Source organism: Leptonychotes weddellii, chromosome 6 (genome assembly GCF_054177405.1).
Source record: "Leptonychotes weddellii isolate Sample4059 chromosome 6, ASM5417740v2, whole genome shotgun sequence".
NCBI lineage: Eukaryota > Metazoa > Chordata > Mammalia > Carnivora > Phocidae > Leptonychotes > Leptonychotes weddellii.
In genome coordinates, this window is record NC_138374.1 from 28413340 (window position 1) to 28437392 (window position 24053).

The 24053-nt window shown below is 45.2% G+C and overlaps 1 protein-coding gene across 5 annotated transcripts in view; it reads left to right on the plus strand.

The window, feature by feature from the left end:
• PIK3AP1 (phosphoinositide-3-kinase adaptor protein 1) overlaps nt 1–24053 on the plus strand; it is a 115764-nt gene that overhangs the window by 57203 nt on the left and 34508 nt on the right. For all 5 annotated transcript variants that reach the window (XM_081823712.1, XM_081823711.1, XM_081823710.1 and 2 more), the window contains 6 exons: nt 479–623; nt 2930–3072; nt 3203–3335; nt 5339–5535; nt 8325–8514; nt 22745–22840. In XM_081823712.1, coding sequence (XP_081679838.1) covers nt 479–623; nt 2930–3072; nt 3203–3335; nt 5339–5535; nt 8325–8514; nt 22745–22840 — 904 coding nt within the window. The remainder of the gene's footprint in view (nt 1–478; nt 624–2929; nt 3073–3202; nt 3336–5338; nt 5536–8324; nt 8515–22744; nt 22841–24053) is intronic.

Genomic DNA, 24053 nt, shown 5'->3' on the forward strand with positions numbered 1-24053 from the left:
TTCGAATCCACTTGCAAGTGCTGTCAGTCCACTGGCTTCCCATTGAGTAGCCAGGCTCGTGTCAGAAGAGTGCTTCTCAAACTATCTGTGAAGACTCATTGTTGTTTTTCAAAATTCCCAATTCTGCCATGCACCAGTGCTTTTATAAAATGCAATAAAAAAGAAATGCGATAAAAATGAAATAAAAAGATGAAATACAAGCCCCAGGATATTAAATTATTACATTAGATTCAACAGACATAAAATTACTCCCATCAAATTGCTATAAAGGTTTATAAACGTTCACTTCTCAGTCTTTGTAACTTGTCTCTTTGGGACCCATGGCAGACAGGCCCAGTGCTGGACTGCAGACCCCACCCTGCTCTGGGACAGCCTCACCAGATAGAGCTGGGGCTCGGGGAGACAGGAGACCCTCTGCCCAGCACCCTGATAGAGCACCCAGGAGGGAGAGGGGACACTGACTGGTCTCCTGTTCCAGGTGGAAACCACTGTCTACGTCATTGTGAGATGTAAGTTGGATGAGAGGGTGACAACAGAAGCAGAATTTTCTCCTGAGGATTCTCCCTCAGTCAGGGTGGAAGCCAAGCTGGAGAATGAATACACCGTTTCCGTGAAAGCCCCCAGTAAGTAGCCCCGTCTACCTCTGGAAATCAGGCATCCTGTTCAGGAAGAGGCCCACTCTTGCTTTCTTTTACTTGTCCTGTCTTTCTTCAGCAACTGAGAAAAGTGACAGCCAAGATTTGGATCTGGTTGACATGTTCTATTTAAAGGAAAAGGAAGTTGCAGAAACATACATGTGCAATGGGGAAAAAGTGGATATTGTAAAATTTTTTATCCTTATGAAGTTAAGATATTAAAATTTTTTGAGGAGCACTCGAGTGGCTCAGTTGGTTAAGTGTCTGCCTTCAGCTCAGGTCATGATCCCAGGGTCCTGAGATCAAGCCCCACATCAGGCTCCCTGCTCAGTGGGAGAATCTTCTTCTCCCTCTCCCTCTGTCCCTTACCCCCACTCGTGCTTTCTCTCTCATTCACTCTCTCTGTCAAATGAATCTTTAAAAAAATTTTTTTTGAAATTAGAGAAAAATAGAAAAAAATTCAGACTGTTTTTTGTTCACAATTTTAAAAACAGTTGTTTTCAATATTCTGTTTTTCTTGATATAATCTTATATTTATTCTCTCAGCATCCTTTTGCCCCATGCTGTTATGTGGACTTTGTAACTTTTTTTTTTTTTTTAAGATTTTATTTATTTGAGAGAGAGAGACAGAGACAGAGACAGAGTGCAAGCAGAGGGAGCTGCAGTCAGAGGGAGAAGCAGGTTCCCTGCTGAGCAAGGAGCCTGATGCAGGACTCCATTCCAGGACCCTGGGATCATGAGCTGAGCCGAAGACAGACGTTTAACCCTCAACTGACTGAGCCACCCAGGCGTCCCCGTGTAACTCTCCATTTTATAACATATTTTTTCTATTGTAAAAGTTATGTGTGCTCAATACTGAAAAGTTGAAGAAGACAGCCAAGGTAAAGGAAAGTAAATAGAAAATTGCCTGTATACCCCAAAGGAAATCAGTGATTTCTGTATTTTTCTGTTTCTATGTACATAGCTTCGTATAGTCTCCTAGGCCACTTTCGTTACCTGGAAGATACCTATGAGTATTTTCCCATGTTAATAAATATTCCTTTACAACATAATGTTTACTGGTTGCAAGCTAATCCCTTGTATAGATGTATCGTAATTTATAAAACCAGTTCCTTGTGTTGGACTTGTATCATATTATAAATCGTCTTGTTTAAAGCTGCATCATACTCCATTGAAAAGAAGTATCTTTTAATTTTTCACCTCCTCATTGTTATGTATTTATGTCATTTCTGATTTCTTAGTGTCTTCTTATTGTTTTAAATTCTGATATATCAAGCCTCTTTATGCTTGCATGGATTGAGGAGTATTTCCTCAAGATGGAGCCCCTGAAATGCCAGGCATTTTTTTTTTTTCTCAAGATTTTATTTATTTATTTGACAGAGAGTGAGAGAGGGAACACAAGCAGGGGGAGTGGGGGAGGGAGGAGCAGGCCTCCGGCTGAGCGGGCAGCCTGATGCTGGGCTCCATCCCAGGACCCTGGGATCATGACCTGAGCCGAAGGCAGACGCTTAATGACTGAACCACCCAGGCGCCCCAAATGCCAGGCATTTTTCAGGATCCTGGAAAACAGGGCTTACTTGCTTTCTGAATACTACTCCTGTTGAGTTTGCTGTGTCATCACCAACACTAGGCATTATCATTTTTAAATATTTTGCTAATTGGATGCCTTTTGAAGGAGTAGCCCATTGTTTTAATTTGCATTTCTTTGATTACTATCCGAGGCTGACTATTTTTCCATGTTCTCTACTTGTTGCATTTCCTCTTTTGTCAATCGAATCTTTGTGGTTGGTGTATTTTTAATTTTTTCTTTCCCCCTCAAAACCCCTTCCTGTGGTGGAGAAGAGCTAAAGAGCACATAGTCATGACAGCAGCAGAGCCGGTGAATCAGTTATCCCAGTCCAGTGTCGGGGGAGCACTGAGTTCCGCCCGCCAGGATCTTTCCCACCTTGTGGCCACCAGTGATCTCTGTAGAAAGTGCTTTAAGCTCAACTCCTCTTCCTGTTTGTCATGGTCCTGGGCCTACCGTAGCAAACAAAACAGATGAAAATCCTCCAAAAATTAAATTGCAGACACAAATGAGGACAATTTTTCTAACTCAGAGGCCTCTCAGGTGCTAGTCCCCTCACTTCCTGCTTCTACCATTCCCCTCACCCCTCTCTCCCCGGCCTACCTCCCAAATCTTTCTTCCAGCCCCCAGTTAATTTCTTTCCCATTAAGGTGAATCTGTGGACACGTTCCCCTGGACCCTTATTCCTCCTGGGCACATTTGTGGTATTTTTTTTTCTTCTCTTCAGGCCTTTCATCTGGGAATGTTTCCTTGAAGATCTATTCTGGGGATTTAGTGGTGTGTGAAACTGTGATCATCTATTATACTGACATGGAAGAAATTGGGAATTTATTGTCCAATGCTGCAAATCCCGTGGAGTTCATGTGTCAGGTAAGGATGTTGAAAGGAAGCCTGAGTTTTTGGGACATGTTGTTTCTGCTCGTTCTTCAGCTTTGCATCTGCTGGATGCGAGATGGCTGGATTTAAAATCTGACCTGACCGTCTTCACTTTTATGTTCAGGCCTTTAAAATTGTGCCCTACAACACAGAGACCCTTGATAAACTGCTCACTGAGTCCCTGAAGAATAATATCCCTGCGAGTGGACTACACCTCTTTGGAATTAACCAGCTGGAAGAAGAAGATATGATGACAAGTGAGTCAAAAGTCAAGCCTCAGGAAACCAGCTGTGGGTTGATTCTAGTTTGCTGGTCTCAGCATCCAGTCACCCTGTGCTTGCACCTTGCTGGTTCCCGCTCTGCAGCTCATCCTCTGAGAATGATTCCTTCACTAGCTAGCTAGAGAGTCTTCTAAATTGTAAATCTGAATACCTCGACCCCTTGCTAAAAACCCTTTGTGGTTCCCATTTGCCTTCTAGATAAAGTCCAAACTCCTTACCATGTTTGCAAGCCCTTCCCCAGGGGTTCCTGCTGCATTTCTGCCCTCCTCTCTCTCTACACTGTCCCTGGGCTCTACTCTACAGAAAGTATGAACTTCTTTCACCTCATGAAAATTCTGCCCTGCCTCTTGCCACCTGAACTCATGGGAGTACGGTTTCTTCCTGTCCTCACTGGTGGCTCTGCACCTGGCTAACTTCTCTTCACCTCCGTACAGCGGCCTTCAGGACGCTGTACAGCACTTCCTCAGGAAGACCTCTCGGAACCTTCGGTAGGTTCTGTCTACGTGCCGTGGGCTCCCCTAGCACGTTGGGTGTCCTCTGTACTCATTCTCCTCAGCTGTGCCTGTCTTCTCTGCTAGGCTGTCAGCGCAGTGAGGGCTGAGGCAATGCCTGGGTGGCTAATTGTAGGATCGAAACAAACATTTGTTCAGTGAGGGAGGAGCAGTCTGCTGTGCACATGTGACATGCTGGGAGCTGGGATAACCGATCGTGTGGGGGTGGTGCCTGGGGGGCTGACGAGATGCCTGGTAGGGTGCTTCTGTGGATACCGCTCTTCCTTCACATTGCATCATGGAACCTGGTTGCCCTCTGCCCGGTGTCCCATCCTTCCATGGCCAAGAGAGCCATAAGGATGGGGTTATAATACCCTCACGTCCTTCTCCTGAGGGCATCTTATTGCCTCTCCCCCGTTTTCTACTGTGGAATGTTCCTGCATTACTTCGAGCAGTGTTAATATTCTCTGTTGTTAAACTTGGGGCTCAGGAAGAGTATTTCAGAGCCTGCCGATGTGGGGTCCTGGGGACATTTTCAGACCCTTCATCCCAAGGATCATATCCTGGTGAATAGGAAGCTGAGTTTGTTTTACTAAAAAAAATCTGTATGCATATATATTTATGTGTGTGTGTGTGTGTGTACATAAAAGTATATGTCTGTCTATCTATCTTTCACTGTTGGGTTTAGAAATCAACTTTTATGCAAACAAACAAAAGAAAGATTTGTCCCCAACTCCATAACACAAACGTGTCTATTTTCTTGGTAGAGTTTGACTTGCTGGATCCAGATATTAGTAGGCAGAGGAGGTCACGGGGATCCAGTGACCCTAAGGAGTACTTTGTTTCCCATGAATCAGAGGGTTAATGGACATCCTGTGGTTCAGGTGTATTAATGCCAACATTCAAAACCTGTCCTAAACAAAGAACTCACTGAATACCATCTTATTAATCCTCCCAGCCCTTTTGAGATAGTTTGGAAATATCTTCTAGTTCAAAACTAAGGGCCATGGAAAGGCTAATTAACATACCTAGGATTACTTGGCATGCTTTATGAAATTTGGAATAAGAGCTAAGATGGACTTAATTTTTTTTAATCAGCACAAAGCAATTGTGATAAAGTGCTGTGAAATTTACAGAGAAGGTCAAAACATGATTCCTGTTGTACTTTGTGGCTGCTACTTAAGCCTTTAGAAAATCAGCATCTTTTGAATTAGTATTATTTTTCAGGATTCTTTGATCCTTTTAGAGAAAGAAGGTAGAATGTTATTAGATTTGCTAATTAATTAACATACCATTTCTTCCGTCATTTGAGGGCATAATCTTCAGTTGTGCCTCAAAGGAAGCTGTCAGATAGTAGGCCAGTCAACCGAGAAGTAATGATTGAGTGCCTGCTGGATGCCCTGGTAGTCTTGCCAGCTTTGTCTGCATGAACAAGGGTGCCGTGCCTTCATTCTTATTTGTCCATTGTTTTCCTGAACAATCTTTCAGATCAGAGGGATGAAGAGCTGCCCACCCTGCTGCATTTTGCTGCGAAGTACGGACTGAAGAACCTCACCGCCTTGTTGCTCACCTGCCCGGGAGCCCTACAGGCGTACAGTGTGGCCAACAAGCATGGCCACTATCCCAACACCATTGCTGAGAAACACGGCTTCAGGGACCTGCGGCAGTTCATCGACGAGTATGTGGTAAGGTCAAGGCGGGAGAGGCCCCAGGAATGGAAATGCACTCTGTGGTCCTAGGGCTTACCTGTTTGCTAGAGACACGGTTGGATTTCATCCCTAGCGTGTGCCCCTTTGCCTCTTCTCTGGCAGGGCCAGTATGTGTGGGCTTACGAGATGCGCCCTGAGTTTCCGGGCCCCTGGGTGGCTCAGATGGTTAAACGTCTGCCTACGGCTCAGGTCATGATCCCAGAGTCCTGGGATCGAGTCCCGCATCGGGCTCTCTGCTCCTTGGGATCCTGCTTCTCCCTCTGCCTCTCTCTCTCTCTCTGTCTCTCATGAATAAATAAATAAAATCTTTAAAAAAAAAAAAAAAAAGAGATGCGCCCTGGAGTCCCATGGACCTGGGTCCACATTCCTGGGCCAACGCTTGTCAGCCACGTGATTTTGGACAAATCACATACCTTGTTTCTTTTAGTTTCCTAAAGTGCAGAAGGAAGGTAATGCTAGTTCTGCTCATAGGGTGGTTTTCAGGATAAAAGGAAATAATGTCTGTAAAGCACTGAGGTCCACCTTGAAAGAATTTAGAGAGACATTTGAAGAGTGCATCTGCTGCAGGTTGATGCTGACCCCTCTTCCCCACCCCACCTCCATCTCCAAGGCACTTTGGTGGGATGCTTCCAGCTGCCACCCCCACTGTCAGGTCCATGTGAACTGTTAGGATTGGTTCCTTCCTTAGCAGAGACCACAACGAAGCTGTGCACTTGAGGCTTCCCAGAGCCCAACTGGAAGGTTCCCCTTTAGGCTAATGGCCTGTCTCTTTCTGAGCTTCTGCTGATCTTAAGAGAGAGATGCCCAGTTTATTTGCTCATCTGGTTTTGGACCCCCCAGGTCCTCCTTGATCATTGACTTCTGGGAACTTCTTTGAGTGTAATCTCATCCCGTGCCTAGGCTTTGCTCCATGCCCCAGTATCGCTTCTCTTGTCTTGGAGACCCCTGCCCTTCCTGACTCCACCCTTTTCTGGTTTTCCTTCATCTTCACGAGTCACAGTGGGGACTCTCAGCCTCTCTCGTGGAGCTGAGACCTCAAAAGGAACCACAAAGACCATCTAGTCTTGCTCTCTATCTCCATACAGGAGTGAGCCTACACCTCCCAGAAACTTAACTCTGAGCTCTGTATTTGACAGTCTGCAAGGCAGCGACTCACTGAGGCATGGAGGGGGCTCCCCACAGTTTGGGGGTGATTAAGTGTGTTGAATGAGTAGAATAGCATGAGTGTCTGTTTTGGGCATCCCTGACATAAATGAGGCTGAAAGGTGCTCACCGTCCAGGAGTATTTACTCAGCTTTACTCTGAAGGCACAGATGTGTAAAATGCAGCGTATCATTTCTACGCCAGTAGTTTTTATTGGGGACATACTGTGTTCACAGTCGTGACTACTGTTTATTGAATTTATTTGATTAGTAAATGCCATGATTCACTTAATGCTCACCACAATCCTTGGAGGTTGATAGTATTGTTATCTGTCTGTAACAAAGGAGGAGAAGGGCTTGGGAAGGTGGAATAGTTGTGCCCGGGTCGCACTCTAGCAAGGGTGGAGATAGGACGGGAACCTAGTTTGATGCGGGTGCTGGGGCTTGTTATTTTACTTTACGTAACAGGGAAGTGGAATGATGGCTTTTCAGTTTGCACCGAAATCAGTCCAGTTCTCCAGCCATAATCACCTTCAGCCAGTGCATCTTCAGCATTGCTACCAAAAGGTCCCTGCATGTTTTTGTGACCTCTAGGAACTGTCCCGTTTCCTCTTTCCAGCACATCGAAACCAAATGCCAGACCTTGAGTCTCCCAGCACTTCACAGCTGTCACCTGGGCCAGTCTCATCAGGAAACCAACACTTTGTGTCAATAGCAGATTAGCTCTCTTGAGGTAGTGATGATGAAAATGAGGATTTTTGCAGGTTGATGCTGAAATAAGGATTGTGAAACACTGAAGTTTCTTACCAGGAAAAGTTGTGCAGGGTTTCAGAGAGGCCAGCTTTCTGGCTTCACCACCACAGGGAGGCAGAAGGAGAGGGGCAGCCTGTCCTACTGCGGGTCACTTCCGCCAAGGCCCTCTCTCCTCTTGGCACGCAGCGTGTGAAACCAAGGGAGGCGCTGGCGAGCAGCCTGCTGGAAGGAACAGGGACTAGGCAGTGGGCTTCTGAGAGCCGTCTGACTACACATCAGGGCAAGAACATCTTAGCTGCAGCCCTCTTTAGCCCATTTGGATTTCCCTCTGGTTGGTCAGTAAGGGTTATAGCCTTGGGGATCAGTTGTTTCCTTTGGTGGAACCGAGGTGGAGTAGAAAGGTCAGAAGGCAGGATTGCACGCCCTTGAGTAAGGCACTAGGGTTTTCTGAGCTGTGGTTTTCTCATGTGTGAGCTAGGGAATATCGCAGCTTTCTCAAGCAGCTGTGGAAAGGATGATGTGAGGTAATGTGTAGGCAAACACCTGGCATCGTATCTGACCCATAGGAGGAGCTCATGAGAAGGTCGTTAATTTGTACCCTATGCTCATTGGACATTTAATGCCTGGCTCTTGTGTGCATGACCCTGTGCTGAGCATTGGGAGAATATACAAAGATTAAAACAAAACACAGAAAACAAACAGACAAAGACTCGGAGCCTGGCCTCCAGGAGCTTTCGGGCTGGTGGGACAGCTGAACGCTGACCTGTGTGAACCTTTCCTCTTTGCCTGTCCCAAGTGCACCGAAGGCCTCGCTCTACCCAGAAGGCCAGAGTGTCCCTGGGCGCCTGTGAGTCCCGTTTTCCCTTTCAGGAAACTGTGGACATGCTGAAGAGTCACATCAAAGAGGAACTGATGCAAGGGGAGGAGGCTGACACCATGTACGAGTCCATGGCCCACCTCTCCACAGACCTGCTCATGAAGTGTTCCCTCAACCCCGGCTGCGACGAGGAGCTCTATGAGTCCATGGCTGCCTTCGTGCCCACGGCCACCGAAGACCTCTGTAAGTAGCGCAGCCCAGTTCCGCCTCCGTCCTGCTGCTGACACATGGCTTTCTTCCTTCTCGCAGATGGTGTGGGGGGAGGGTGGAAGTCCCTTGCTGACCCCCGCCCCACCCCAGAGAGACGAAGATCCTGTTTTACACAGAGTTAGAGCTGTCATCATGTGCTGTGACAAGCACAGTCCTTCTCCAAACTTCCTCTGCTATGGCTGCTGAGAGACTGGAAAGTGCAGGCAAGGGCCTGGAGGTCCGAGTCGATGGAGGCACCTTGCCTTGTGATCTGAGGGGTGAAGGCCATGGCTCTCAGCCCCGTCAGTCCCAACGGGCCCTTTCTGTCGCGAAATTGCCCCCTTTGGTGCCCTGACGTGCCGTTCAGATATCATCTAACCCACCTACATGTGAAAATTTAGAAATCAAATGTACACCCTGGTGGAAATGTAAGAGAAGTGAAAGGAGAGGGAGGGGTCAGTGTGCCTGCGCATGAGGACGTAATGAAATAGTTAGCTGCAGACCCCGACACTCAGAATCTCTGCCAATGTCATGGCCTCGAGTGCTGAGTGACCGACGCACGTCTGTTGTATCGGCAACTTGCGTACCACGAGCAATGTTGACACCAGTGCCTGGATTTTCCTAAATGGTAAATGATTCCTCACACTCTCCTTTCCACTTTCGTACTAACTGAATTCCTGGAAAATTCTGTGCACTTTAAAACCATGCAGAAACACGGGTTGTATTTATCTACAAAGCAGTTTAGTTTCTAGGCTCAGAAATTTATAAGCAGATTCTCTGGGTAACCTAACTTTACTAGATGAATATATAGTAAACTTATTTCTAAAATATCATATCTTTAGGACAGGATTTTTCTTGTAAATTGTTTTAACAAATTGTGCCCATTTTTTTGGTTAACTTGTTTTTTCCAATTGTAAAACTAATACGTTCTTATAAAAACTTGGAACAAAATAGAAATGTCATAACCGAGTTATTAAACATCCATATGACCTTACCCAAAACCAGCCAATATAGCGCTCCTAGTAGTTTGGTGGGGATATTTGTCCATATTTTTCTTTGTACCTACTGATATTTAATTAAGAAATATACACACGTACGTATGCACAGATATGTACAAATGCACATATATGTGTAAATGTATATCATAAGTAGTTTTTTTTTAACCTATATGTATGACTAGTGCAATATTTAGAAGTCACGAGGGGCACAGAACGCTTCGTTGCCCAGGACAGCACTGCACATGGCAGAGTGTCCACGTCTTTCCTGCTTCTGCTAGATGCTGGTACAGTAGTCTCCGCTTAGGTCTCACTTTCCCGTGGTCAGCTATGACCCAGAAGCAGAGGATCCGCCCCCTGACCTATCTGCGGAAGGTCAGTGCTAGCCTGATGCTGTCACCATGCCTACTTCATTTATCTCATATGTAAGCGTTTTATCATCATCTTCTGTTATCACAAGAAGGGTAAGTATAGTAAAATATTTTAGAGACAGAGAGAAACCAGGTTCATATAACTTTTGTTACAGTATATTGTTAGAGTTGTTCTATTTTATTCTTAGTTATTATTGTTAATCTCCTACCGTGCCTAATTTATAAATTAGGAACTTTATCATAGGTATGTGTGTATAGGAAAAAATATAGTATATGTAGGGTTTGGTACTATCTGTGGTTTCAGGCATCCCCTGGGGGGCTTGGCGTGTAGCCCCTGAGGCTAAGGGGAACTACTGTAGTGTCCCTCCATCATGGTGACAACCTAAAACCCCCTCTTAGATTTTCCAAGCCTCCCCTAGAGGGCAGTGGCGCCGTCCTTGAGAACTACTGATCCAAATAATGTTGGACTTCAGTGCACAGTGTTGGAGCAGGAGGACCCGCCATGGACCCTCAAAGAACCTTCTTAATATGTCAGTACCATTTGCTATGAAATGCTAAGCACTCTGAAATACTGCCTGAAACAGCCCTCCTTCCCTCTGGGCTATTCAACAGATTCAAGAAAGGTGAGACAAATACCCATCTGTGTATCAGCTTTATTGATGAAGGGCTTTCTGGAACGGGCTGGATCGAGTATTGCCAGCTTTCAGCCTGAGAAGAAGACAGAGAGGCTCTGGGTGCACAAGGCAGTGAGGTGGGCTTGAGTTTCCCACCCATGAACGGAAGAGCAGGCGCCAAGAAGGGGCCTTGGAGTAGGGGGTGTGGGCAAGTCAGGGGCCAGAGGCAGACTTTGTTTTTTTTTTAAAGATTTTATTTATTTATTTGACAGAGAGAGAGATCAGGAACACAAGCAGGGGGAGTGGGAGAGGGAGAAGCAGGCTTCCTGCCGAGCAGGAAGCCTGATGTGGGACTCGATCCCAGGACCCTGGGATCATGACCTGAGCCGAAGGCAGATGCTTAATGACTGAGCCACCCAAGCGCCCCAGAAGCAGACTTTGACATGGCAGCCGCAGCACCTGGAAGCTGTGGTCCAGTTGTTGTTAGGTGCATGCTAGTTCGATTGGCTGCCCCTCGGGGAGCAGGGAGAATGCGGGAAAGCTTGGTAGAAGCTTGCCACTTCTGGGTGTTGGGGTCACAAGAGGGGCCAATACACTGTCCTTTCCAATCTGGAACTGAGACCCATTCACAAAAGAACATTTGAAGGACAACTGGAACCTACTTGGGAAGCCTGAGACTGTGTATCCGCATTTCCTCCTGTGTCCTTACTATGCGGCAGTTGAACAGTTAAAGAATGCCCCACTTCACTAGCTGTTTCGTGTTGACACAGAGCCTTAACACCTGTTACCCCCGTGGAAGCTCCAACCCAGTGGAAAGCTGCGGCTTATGCTAAAGGCAGCCACACAGAGCAGGAACGGTGAACCTCTCCAGCCCTTCCCAAGGCAGTGGAGGGCTATGAAGCGAGCCTGGTTTGTGGCTGTTGGTGAGGTGTAAAGTTACACGGGGTCAGGGGGATTCTGCTTGCCCTGGAGCTAGGAGGAGGCCACCAATAGGCAGGCTGTAGAATTTGGCTGCTTTGTGGATGGGGAAAGGAAGCTCACTGCATTTTTCATTTGCCAGATCATATAAACTCTGAATTTTCTGATTATAGACCTGATTTGGTTTGTGTTTCTGTCTCTGTGGTTTAATCTTGAGAAGGACCACTTACCTATTGGCCCAGAAGGAGCAGCAACTTGGACCTGGGGAGGAGCTGTTCCTTTTATTAGCAGTGACTCTCTAGGAGAGAAGACAGTCTAGTTCATAAATAAGCAGGACAAACTGATAAATCTAAGATATGTATTCGCAGCACCACCTGGCACAATAATAACTTGCAACGTCTGCCGGCCCTTTCTAGTAAGCAGACTGCTTTTATCTCATCTGTTATTTTGTCCAGGTGTCCTCGGCCTTGGTGGATAGAATTAGCTCCATTTCACAGGGGAGAAAACTAAGGCTCCAAAATTTAGTAGCTTATTTAAGTCCCACTGAGGGAGAACTGGGTCAGGAATCTGGGTCTGCACATTCCTGGGGACAAGTCTGTCTGCCGCCCCAGTGGGATAGAATACTCTCCTGGCCTGCCCTCCTAAGATCTGGGAGGGACACTTAGACAGGAGCTCTTTCTAAATGGTCTCACTAGCCGCGTTGATCAGTGCCCCACCTTTGTTACCACTGAACCCTAGAGGCTGAAAGTAAACACATTAAGGAGTTTAGGCTACATTCATTCCCACATTTGTTCCCAGGACGAACATTATGGAGTGCAGGCTTTAGGCCAGCTCATTACTACTTCTTTGGAGGTCACCGACTCCGTCTGGACAAATCTGTCTCTTTCTGACTTGAGTTTTGGAAAAGGGCTAGGAATGAAGTCCCCTTCTCCAAAGGGAATCCAAACAACCACTAAGTAGCAAGGTTGTGAGGGAAACGGCCCCTGTTGAATGAAGTGGGGCGGGGGCGTGATGTTGGCTTCCGACCCTGAGATTTTATGATTCTGCTCCAGGATCTCCTTCCCCTGAACTTTTGTGGGTGTACACACACGCGCGCACACACACGTGCATGCACACGCACACACTCACGCCCCTCACACTCACGGTCTTTAGTTTAGCTATGCTGCCACCAGGTGGTAACTCCGTGTCTTTGTTATCAGACCTTCAACTTTGCTCCCAATTCTCTTGAGAATTTTTTGTTCAAGACAGATTTAAACCATCAGCTTCCTCACATTACTATATAAGAAATAAGTATCTTTATTAAGGGTAAGCGTATGCAGACACTAAATAGAAATGAAGGCTGAAACTGACCCAGTGGGGCAAAGGGAGGCCGAAGGCACCGGCTGAGTTCTATTGCTCCTATTCCTCCAGGTGTATGGGAACTGTGTCGGGGACGTAGGCACTTAGTGACAGCATGCTGGATTAAAGGCGTTAAAGGCTAATAAGATAAAATCCCCACCACCCACAGTGACCGTGCTCCCCTCTGGACCTGGATAGCCATGGGTCACGCTCTCCTGGGGGCAACTGCGAGCTGATGGCTTTGCACTCTGGTTATGTGCTTCTCTGGTCCTTCTCTGGTTACCGGCTCCCACCTCCGTTAGGAAGCACTGTTGTCCACAATGATGTGCGCAATAGGCACTCAACTATGTCTTGAATTTGAGAGTGACAGAAAATAGAAAGTCGTTCTGGGTTTTGTGGGGTGGAGTAGTTTGGTTGACATTCTGGTGCAAAGACTTTCCTGATAGGTGGTGGTGAGACATCTGTTAGACGGCCCTGAGCGCGAGACGTCTCGGGCGGTAGTGGCTCCTCCAGGCGGCCCTTTCCTTCCCCGTCTCCTCTAATTTGCTCACACTGTTCCTGCTGCCTTCTCTTTTCTCGGCTTGGAAAATGCCCGGAGTCCTTCACAAAGCCCAGACACCTCCCTGTCCATATTCATGTGCTTGTTCCTCCCCTGTTTGTCCATTCACACATTCGTTCATTCAACAGTATTTCTCAAACCTCTCGTGGGTTTCAGTCACTGTGCCAGGTGACAGGGAGTCAGTAAACAAGACGGCATGATCCCTGCCTCCCAGAGCTGTCCTTCTGGAGCTGGGTATGAAACAAAAATACCGCATCACTACATATATAACTACAAACCGTGACCGTGCCATGGAGGAAGAGGACGTGGTGCCCTGAGGGGACTGCTACGGACGTGGAGAATGAGGGGAGGAGGGTGTGCGACTTAGCAAGTTGTGGTGCCCCCTGCACCCTGCCGCGAACTCAGCTCATGGACAGATTCCTGCCGGGCCGAGTGTCTGTGTGCCGGCCAGGAGTGCTGTATCGAGGCACTCGTCTGCGTAAGAGACCGGCCAGACTTGTTGCTTCTCCTAGTCCCGTTCATCCTTAGCCCCTCCTTCTTCATTGCCCACTCCTCCTTAGCCCCTGTAATTTCAGATTGCTTTTTCCCTCCTCTCTCTCTCTCTCTCCCCCTCCCCGTGTGTGTGGCCACCGCTCCCTCCGTCTGTCTCTCTCCCTCCTATCACTTCTTCATCAGCGTATGGACTACCCTGCCCACGTGACCAATGAAAGCACTTGATTCCACCTGAGCGCAGGTGGAACCAGTCAGGTTTCAGGTCATTGTCAAATGCTTTCCCACGCTGCTCCTTGCTCTATGGCTCTTTTTTGGCTATAAAAATACTTGCTGAAAAGAAAATTATCTTGGCCTGCTTTCAGGGCTTGAGAGCCTTTCCAGAAGAATAGCCTCTCGGCATCTGACATTTTACTGTATTATATACTCAGATTGGGTTTTATATTAAATTAACAACACATAATCTGGATGGAGTTTCCACCGCAGCTAAATGATCTAGATTTATGTCCCCTGAGGAGTATCATATGGGCTTCTTTGAAAATTCATTATTGCTCTTGACTCATTCCTTAATTAAGTGCCTTCCTAGGATTTCTCTCATCTGTTCAAGCTTCTTTCTTCCCAGGAATGGGTTCTTTCTGATTGACTCCCTAAATGAGGTACAGCCTTAACTCCGCAGCTGGCTCTTCCCTGAAGACTGTGGCCTCTGGGTCTCCTTGTTATATATATATATATTTTTTTTTTCTTTCTGTCTCTGCTGGAGTGAAAGAACTAAGACTCTCTCTCTCTCCACCCCGTTGCCCCTGCACTTTCTCCTTAGACCAGCATGTTTCTGGGCTTTTTAGTTTATTTTTAACTGACAAGTGGTGAAGGTTAAGTGCTTGGAATCTGAAGTACAAACCCTGAGCATCCAGGAATGGAGGGATTCCTTTACAAAAAAGTCCTTTGTCTGGAAGCAGACTGCCTTCACCTGTAGAATTTTTGGTGTATTTCAGCCACTCCTGTGGTACTCACTGTGTGCCTGATTTGTATGTGCACACGGGGTTGTCACACTTGGAGTTTGAGAGAGTCTTATTACTCACAAACTCCCAACAACTGGGCACTTTCTTTATTATTACAAAGGTAGTGTCTGTTATTACTAGGACTTACTGCCTAATACAGATATGGCAAATAGTGTTTGAGAAGTAACTTCATGTGCCAGTGTCAGTTCGTTGGTATTGAGTGCCCGAGGGGCTGGGCTGAGGATCCCGTGGCCAGAAAGAATGCTACAACTGATGAGCGTTTGCCTTGAGTACACAGAATAGGGACATGGAGGCCAATGTATGTATTTGCTGTTCTTGGCCTACCTCTGAGATACTTATGTTCAATTCAGTAGAGAAAGAATCATCTTATTTAAAATATAAGCGGAAAGAAAGTCATTTTTAGGTAACTTCCTTTGAGGCAGTGTGTAATGCCCTCGTCAGGCCAGGGCTGCTGAGGCCACGTGTGGCCACGATGGACTTGCTTAAGTGTGCCCTAAGCCCTATATCGTATGGCCCTTGCCAGCCCCGTACAGGAACGGAATTTGGGGCAGGCTGATTGTGCTGATCCTTGGTTCCATCTTTGGTAGGCACAATAGAGCCCCTGAATCTGTGAAAGGGCTCGATGACCTGGCAAAGGAGAAGGAAATTTGCAGCGGGAATTAAGGTTGCTACTCAGCTGGCCTTAAGGTAAAGGGAATGTCCTGAATGATGGGGGTAGACTCGGTATAATCACAGGGGAACTGAGAAGTGGAAGAAGGAATCAGAAAACAGACCACAGAGGGCTCCATGAGAAGGACTCAGTCCAGCATTGCTGGCCTCGAAGATGGAGGAAGAGAGCCGCATGCCGAGGAGTACAGGCGGCTTCTAGAAGCTGGAAGGGGCAAGGAGGCAGGTCCTCCCCTAGAGCTCCCAGAAAGGAAGGCAGTCCTCTCAAAACTTTGATTTCAGCCCAGTGAGACCCGTTTCAGATTTTCAAACTACAGAACTGTAAGGTAATAAATGTATGTTGTTCTCTGCCACTACGTTTGTGGTAACTTTTTTACAGCAACAATAGAAAACTAATACACTATCTAGGTTGCCTCTATATAATAAAGGCATCCATTAATATTTAGTGCCTGGCAATGTTGCTAAATATTTTATAAGCATTGTCTCCACCGGCCCCTACGGTTTTCCTGTGTGGTAGGTACTGTTAAGTATCCCCACTTTACAGATGGTCATATACAAGCTGAGTGATCTCAAGTATCTTGCTCAAGGACATAGAGCTAGTAAGAGTCAGAGCCGGGGCTTGAGCCCAGTTCTCCAGGATACCAGAGTCCATGCAGGTAACTGCCACCTCTGACCGTGATGTCGACCCGCATTGGTCACTCAGTCAGTGGCCAGTGTCCTCACCTCTGTTGCTTGTCTGCTTCAGTTGCTGCCTTCCTCTAACTTATGATTGTACCCTGAGCGGATGAGTCAGAGTCTTGATTGCGGATCCCCAGGCTTTCTCCTGCGTCTGCAGACCACCCTCCCCGTCCTCCCTGCACGCTGCACCCATCCTGCTCTTCCAGCCATGCCTCGCATCCTCTGGGTTTAGCCTCTGTCTTTAAGATCAGTCTCTACCTATGATCCTGGCAGCACAGGATGGGGCCAGAAGGCAGTGAAGAGCTACTAGAATTTCTGTGTTCATTGCTGAGCCCACGAATAAAGAACGTGATGGGCCTCAGGAAAGCACAGGGTAAATGGGCATGGGGCCTCCAGCTCGGGTCTGGGCTGCATGGGCAGAGCCTTGGCAAAGGAGGAGAGAAGCCTGCAGCTCTTTCTGTCTTGGACTTGGTGTTCTTGGAGCCACGGTCCAGAAAATGCTTGGCAAGCCTTGTGTGTGAGTCATATTTCCACACATAATTCTATTGTAAAGCATTGGCATTTGTTATCTTAAGATTTCCCCTATGCTTTAAGTATATTCGAATATAAAAATGTTGAATGGGTATAATTCTTTACTAGGAAATGTAATACATGTGATATTTGAGAATATGTGTGGAAATTCAGATATTAGAATTAACCCATAAGCATTTATTACTCTGAAGGAGGTTTGACTTCCAACAAAGTTACTATTAAGAATAAGTATAGGGGCGCCTGGGTGGCGCGGTTGGTTAGGCATCCAACTCGGTTTCGGCTCAGGTCTTGATCTCAGGGTTGTGAGACTGAGCCCTGCATCAGGCTCTGCGCTCAGCAGGGAGTCTGCTTAAGACTCTCTCTCTCTCCACCCCCTTGCCCCTCCCCCCCAAAATAAAGAAATAAATCTTTAAAAAAAAGAAAGAAGTATAAATTCAGTCCTTTTTAAAAAACTATTCTCTGCTTAGGACATTAGCCTGGGTATAGAATTTAATAATAACAATAATAGTAATAATAGTAATAGTAATAGCAGCTAGCATTATTTAGGACTTTTCTCTGGGCTAGGCACTGTGCTCAGCACTTGGCCAGCTTCTCATGTAATACTCATGGCAAACCTATGAGACACATACTACTATTATCACTGTTTTACAGACAGGAAAAGAGAAGCTGAGAGGATTTAAACAACTTGACCCAAGATAATTGTGGGTGAAGAGTTAATGTAACAGCTATCATTTCCCCTTCTGCTTGAGAATTTGACCTTCGGTTGACTTTCCAGCTCTGTTACCTTGGTAACGTAATAAGAGTCAAACGTCGACTATATGTTTCTAGGCAACATTGCCTATGATAAAAATGACCCCTAATTGGTTGGTAAATTGCATCTGGAACTGGGAGGAGCCAAATGTGGACTATAAGTACCCCAAAGGGACAGCACACTTTGGGCTTCCCTGGGAGCAGTGACTCTGGCCTGCTTGTGGGGACCCTGGAAGGCTGCCAGGGAGTGGTCACGAGAAATGCTGCTCCCGTGGGCCATGGGGCTTTTCACCAAGGTGGCCCCTCCACCTGCCTGACCCGGATCGCCTCTCCTTGCCCGTGAACTGCTGGACTGGCACAAAGACTGCCCTCGAGGAGGAATGGCACCTGGTGCCGTCCTGCTCTCCTGCGTCCTGCGTCCTCCTGAATAGCCTGGTGCCAACATGGTCATGGTCATCTTGGGAGCCTGAACCATCAGGTGGATCTAAAAAGTCTGCTTGGTGTCAGACTGGTAGGTGTCGCGGTCCTCCAGCCAGCAGTGGAAGAATCAAAATTGGAACCTATGCATTTTGACCCTAGTGCCCAAGCCTCTCATTCACCCTTCCAGGGTGGCTCAGGGAGGAGAAATAACTCTACTAAGGTCACAGGACAGATATTTAGCAGATCCAGTTAAGGCGTGATAACAAAGGAAAAAGTCTGTCTGTCACAGGTGGCTCATTTAGCTCAACCTGGGTCACAGTACTCAATGTGCATGGCTCACAAGTGTCACTGGAAGGTGATGTGGTGTGTAGGTGGACAGGGAAGGGTCAGCGTAGGTCATCCCTGGGGGATGTGCTTCTTTAGTTTTCCCATTGCATTTCCTCCTCTGCTTTTCAAATCTCCTCCCCTCCTCCTCTTTCTCCCTTTTTTCTAAAAAAAACAAAAAACAAAAAACTTTGTAATTTGAAATACTTTTAGACTTAGAGAGAAGTTGCAAAAACACTAGTGTTCCTGTATACCGTTCCTCCAGATCTCCCTGATAACTAGCTCTTGTATAACCGCAGCATAATTATGAAAGCGAGATAAGTGTTGGTGCAGTACCACCAACTGACCTCTAGGCCTTGTTCACACTGCACTAGATTTCTCCAACCCCGTAGGTAAGATGCTAGATGCTGATGGGATCTTAGACGCTGAGCCTACAGAGCAACTCACAACGCATGTGGTTATTTCTCCTTAGTCTCCTCCACTTCGTAAGAGTCCCTCAGTCATTCCTTGTCTTGAGTGCTGATCACTTACTTTGTAGAAAGCTCCTCAGTTTGGGTTCATCACATGTTTTCTGTGATTGGACCGAGGTTGTGAATTTTTGGAAGAATACCATAGAAATGGTATTAGGTCCTCCTCAGTGCAATGTATCAAGGGATCCTGATAGTGATATGTTTTATTACTAGTGCTCATTCTTTTTTTCTTTTTGATGCTTTAACCCACAAAACCCCCAGCATATTAGGATGAGGGTCATCGTACCAGAGGCAGAAGCCTGCATTCTTATTATGTTAGCACACCAGGTCCAGCCAGGGGTGCTCTTGCTGCGGCGAGTTTCTTCCACATTTTATTTTTCTAATACTCTTTGTAGCTTCTTTAATTGTGCATCTGTCTCTTGGACGTGGAAATCAGTTCTCTCAAATTGAACTTTGTTAGTGAAAATAGCTAGGCTGTTGTGTGACTGTGTTTCCATTGTCAACATGGGTGGCTGGTTGTGAAACTTGCAGTCTGGCGTTGCCAGCCTGGGGGGTTTGGTTATTGGTGATTGAAATTGTCCTGGAGCTCCTATGTGAAATTTAAGAAACAAAACAGAGGATCATAGGCGAAGGAAGGGAAAAATAAAATAAGATAAAGACAAAGAGGGAGGCAAACCATAAGAGACTCTTAACTATAGGAGAACATAACTCTAGGAAACACACTGAGGGTTGCTGGAGGGGGGGAGGGGATGGGGTAACTGGGTGATGGGCATTAAGGAGGGCATGTGATGTAATGAGCACTGGGTGTTATATGCAACTGAGGAATCACTGAACTCTACCTCTGAAACTAATAATACGCTATGTGTTAATTAATTGAATTTAGTAAAAAAGAAAAGAAATTGTCCTGGTGTTGCTTTGCCCAGGTTCTTGGCGATGCTGGAGACTGAGGGGGCTGTGATTTCCTAGAAGGTGCCACACCAGGCCTGTGGAATTTCTCCCTCCCCTCATCTTTAGGGATGTCTGATCCAAGCAAGTCTTTACTTTGGGATAGATTCCTCCATGTTTTATTGCTGTGTAAATGAGGAGTTTCAAAAGTTGGCTGGGTCAAGGTCAGGTGGCTAGTGGGGTGGGGTTTGTGGTAAGGGTGGTTAGAGGGAGAGTAATACAGGGTCTTTGTCAGGTAGAGGAGGGTCCTTCTCCCAGCAGGGCTCGTACCTATAGAATACACCTTTCTTCCCAAGTTTCTAACTCCGTGGGGAAAGTGTTCCATAAAGCCACAGTTCAGTGAGTTGAACTCACTGAAATCTCAAATAAGTGGAATTTTTCCGGTCTTGAATTTTTAAAGAATGAATTACTTGTGAGTTCTTATCAGAAATTTAAAATTAAAACACCTTCGGGTATGTTTCAGAATCTGTTCCGTCACCCTGATCTCTCTGTCGTTTACGTTATAGACTTCAGCGGTGACAGGTGAGGTTCTTATCCGGAACCGCAGAGCTTTGGACTAGAGAGTATCGGGGTACATTATAGTCCATGCAGTGTCTCCACTGTGTCAGGAAACAATAAACCAAAAAAGTAGAAAAAAGGAATTGGTTTTTCTTCTTCTTTTTTGGATTATATTTAAGGTAACACAAACGTGACCCAAGCCCCATATTTCTTTATATTATTTTTTTCAATAGGTTAAAAAACTCAACTATAAAAGGGTGAATGGTGAAAAATCTTTCTCCAGTCCTTGTCCCTCATCTTTTTAGTGCTAGGGAACCACTGATGTTAATTCTTTATATCTACTTCCAGAGCTTCTTTTTGCATATACAAGCAAATACAAAAGTAGAATCTTCTTGGGCGCAATAGGTTCTATATTGATTTTCTAAAGTGTTGTATTTGTTAAAGATTCTAATTCATTAAGGGTATGCATTTCTTTTTCCTTTCTTTTTATTGTCTCAGGTTTTTTTTTAAATTACATATTATAGCTCCCTATGAATCCTCTCTGAAATCCGATTGTCCTCCCTCCCTCTCAGAGGTAACCATTACCATGAATTCAACATTTATCCTTCCCAGCATGTAATGTTTTATAGGCCTTAAAACTTTATATAAACCATATCATTCTGAAAACATCAGTCTGCAACTTTTTCATTCAATGTTATGTTTTTTTATGGTTATAAAATTTATATTTTGATTATCACAGGAGTATGGAAGTAAGAGCTGTGCTTTGTAATAATGTAATGTCTGGTCCCTGGAAAGTTTAAAATCTGTCATTTTTTTTTTAAAGATTTTATTTATTTATTTGACAGAGAGAGCCACAGCGAGAGGGAACACAAGCAGGGGGAGTGGGAGAGGGAGAAGCAGGCTTCCCGCGGAGCAGGGAGCCCGATGCGGGGCTTGATCCCAGGACGCTGGGATCATGACCTGAGCCGAAGGCAGATGCTAACGACTGAGCCACCCAGGCGCCCCTAAAATCTGTCATTTTTTATAATTAAAAAAATCAATTGATCTGATAATTGACAGGTGAACCACAATTTATTTTTTTATTTTTTCAATAACCTGAAGTTATTTTTGCTTTGAAAATCTAATTGTACATATTTGGTCATAATTACTCAGATCTTTATTTTTTTTTAATTTTTTTAAAAAGATTTTATCTATTTGACAGAGAGAGACACAGCGAGAGAGGGAACCCAAGCAGGGGGAGTGGGAGAGGGAGAAGCAGGCTTCTCGCGGAGCAGGGAGCCCGATGCGGGGCTCGATCCCAGGACCCTGGGACCATGACCTAAGCTGAAGGCAGACGCTTAATGACTGACCCACCCAGGTGCCCCTACCTGGATCTTTAAAAAAAAAAGTGTTAATAAGGTTTTTCTCATTTATAGAAGCCCCAGAAACCACTGTGGATAATTTGGAAGAGAAAGACATGTATAAAATAGAAAATAAAATGTCCATAATCTATACTGCTTCAGAAATAGCCAGTATATGCATTTTGATGTATTTCTCTCTAGTCTTTTTTTTTCTATGTATATACAAATATTTTGTTTCAAAGCGAGGATTATGTCATATGAAGTTTATTATCCTTCGCATTACTTCATGATCATGACCTCTTTTCAGTGACTGTTGTTGGGAAATGTGACATAAATAGTTGCATCGAAATCTTCATACAAATTCACCAGATTTTATTTAGCTGGTCCCCAAAGATCAAAGTGGTAAGGCAATGGCATATCTATGTATATTGATTAAAATCAAACCATTTTTTCTCAAAGTAAACTATTCAACTTCAAACTACATTATTTTGCCTAAGCAAATAAGTTCTCAGTAATTGTGTGATATGACTTAGTGAATGCAATCTTTGATAATATCAAAGCTCTACTTTTAATACAAGGCTGAAATATTTTGCTCCCAAAAAGCATACTTCAGAATCATAAAGTAATAGGGCACTGTTGGTTACTTGGGTTAGAGTAGAAGCTGCTATGGGACCTGAATGGTTTTCACACATGGTTTTGGTCTTTGTGGGTTTATGTTTAATAGTGAAAACCAAAGGTCAATGTGCTTCCTCCCTATAAATAATCAAGTCCATGGGTGACCTAGAAATAGGGTTCTTGTTGCTATGCTGTTGAGATGGTACTATTATGTTGTTGAGATGGCACTACGTTGATAAGAGTGGCTCCAACATGTTCTTTTTAACTGTTGCATACTGTTCCGTTGTTTGAGTAAACCACAGTTTACCTATTCTTGGTTATTCCTGCTTCTCATTGGTTTTTGGTTGTTAAAAACAATGCAATGGTTATACATTTAAAAACTAAGCCCATTGTTTCAAATGCAAAAGAGCATAATATCTATATCTTTTGAGTCCTGTGGTCTAGGAAATGTTGCTCTCCTTTATACCTCATACTTACAGTGGGTTCTTATTAAGTAGATAGATAGTTGGATGGATGGATGCATGCATGCATGCATGCATGGATGGGAAGATGAATGGATTCATGAATTCTTGAATCTCTTGATTCAAGATCTCTTGATTCATCAAATCTTGTACATCCATCTGTAAAATCTCCTTGCCTGTGTGGAATAACAACATATAAACTCTCAGTTTCCTTTTCTTCTAGATGTCGAAATGCTTCAGGCCAGTACATCTAATCCAATCCCTGGAGATGGTTTCTCTCGGGCCACTAAGGATTCTATGATCCGCAAGTTTTTAGAAGGTAATTTGCAACTGTGAGCAGGGAAGCAAAAATAGGGAAAGAGAAGCAAATGTAAGAACATTGCCTGGTTCCATATGATGGTTGCTCCATTAAAGGAATGGGCTGCCACAGAAATGGGCATATGGTGTGATGATTGAAGACACTCTGTCCCCGTGAACTGCCCCATCAGCCTGTTACAGTAGGTCAGGAGTTCCTACCACTGGAGCCACTCATTTGGGTAACAAGTTGCCTCCAACAAGACCTGTTTTAAAATGGATATGCTTATTTTTATTTGACTAAAATTTATTGAGTACCCAATATGAGCAAAGCACTGCTCTGGATGTTGGGCTGGAGGACACAGAGAAAAATAAGATGTGATCAAGTGCCCTTAAGAGATGACTTTCTGGTGAATGTGGAGAGCATAGGGGAATATACATAAACATTGTTAAGTTGAGCCTTGTGTCATGGTTAAGAACACGAACTCTGATCTGTATTTAGTTCCCCCTTCAGTTGGCTGGAAAACCTTGGACAAGTTCTCAACTCCCCTGGGCCTCAGTGTTCTCAGGTGAATGTTGTGAGAATTAAATGACTTATTGTCTAGTGGGCCTCAGAGCAGGGCTGGGCATAGAGCAAGCAATGAAGGTTTATGATTGTTGTTGTTGTTGTCGTCGTCATTATCATTGAAGATCAGAGAGGGAGGGTGTTGAATTGTGTGGGTAACTCCTTAACTCTGTCCAATCATTTATAATCATTTATAAAACAGGGGGTGGAGTCTGTTGATGAAGTAGGCATAGAAAGCAGGATGCTAAGAATATGGGATTCAGGATGGGAGAAGTAGTTTTGACAGTGAAGAGGAAAGAACAGTTCTGAGTAGTGGTAGATAAACCATAGCCTGGCTAGCTGCCTGTTTTTGAAAATAAAGTTTTATTGGAACACTTTGTATCCATTCATTTAGTATGGTCTATGGCTGCTTTCACGCTATAAAAGCAGAATTGAGAACTTGTGTGCATGGGGGCAGGCACCTTGGGAATCACTGTCACTGGTAGGGTAGCCAGCAGCTCTCCCAAGACACCTCGTTTTGTTAACATCAGACAAGCCTCTCCAGAATTTCTTCATGCCCTTGTACAGGATGTTCAAAGATGAATAGGTGGGAACTTCTCCAGTAGTTGTAAACTTTCTTGAAGGCAGAGCGTTAGAACTCAGAGCCCCTGGATGAGTTGGGACCCCCGGTCAG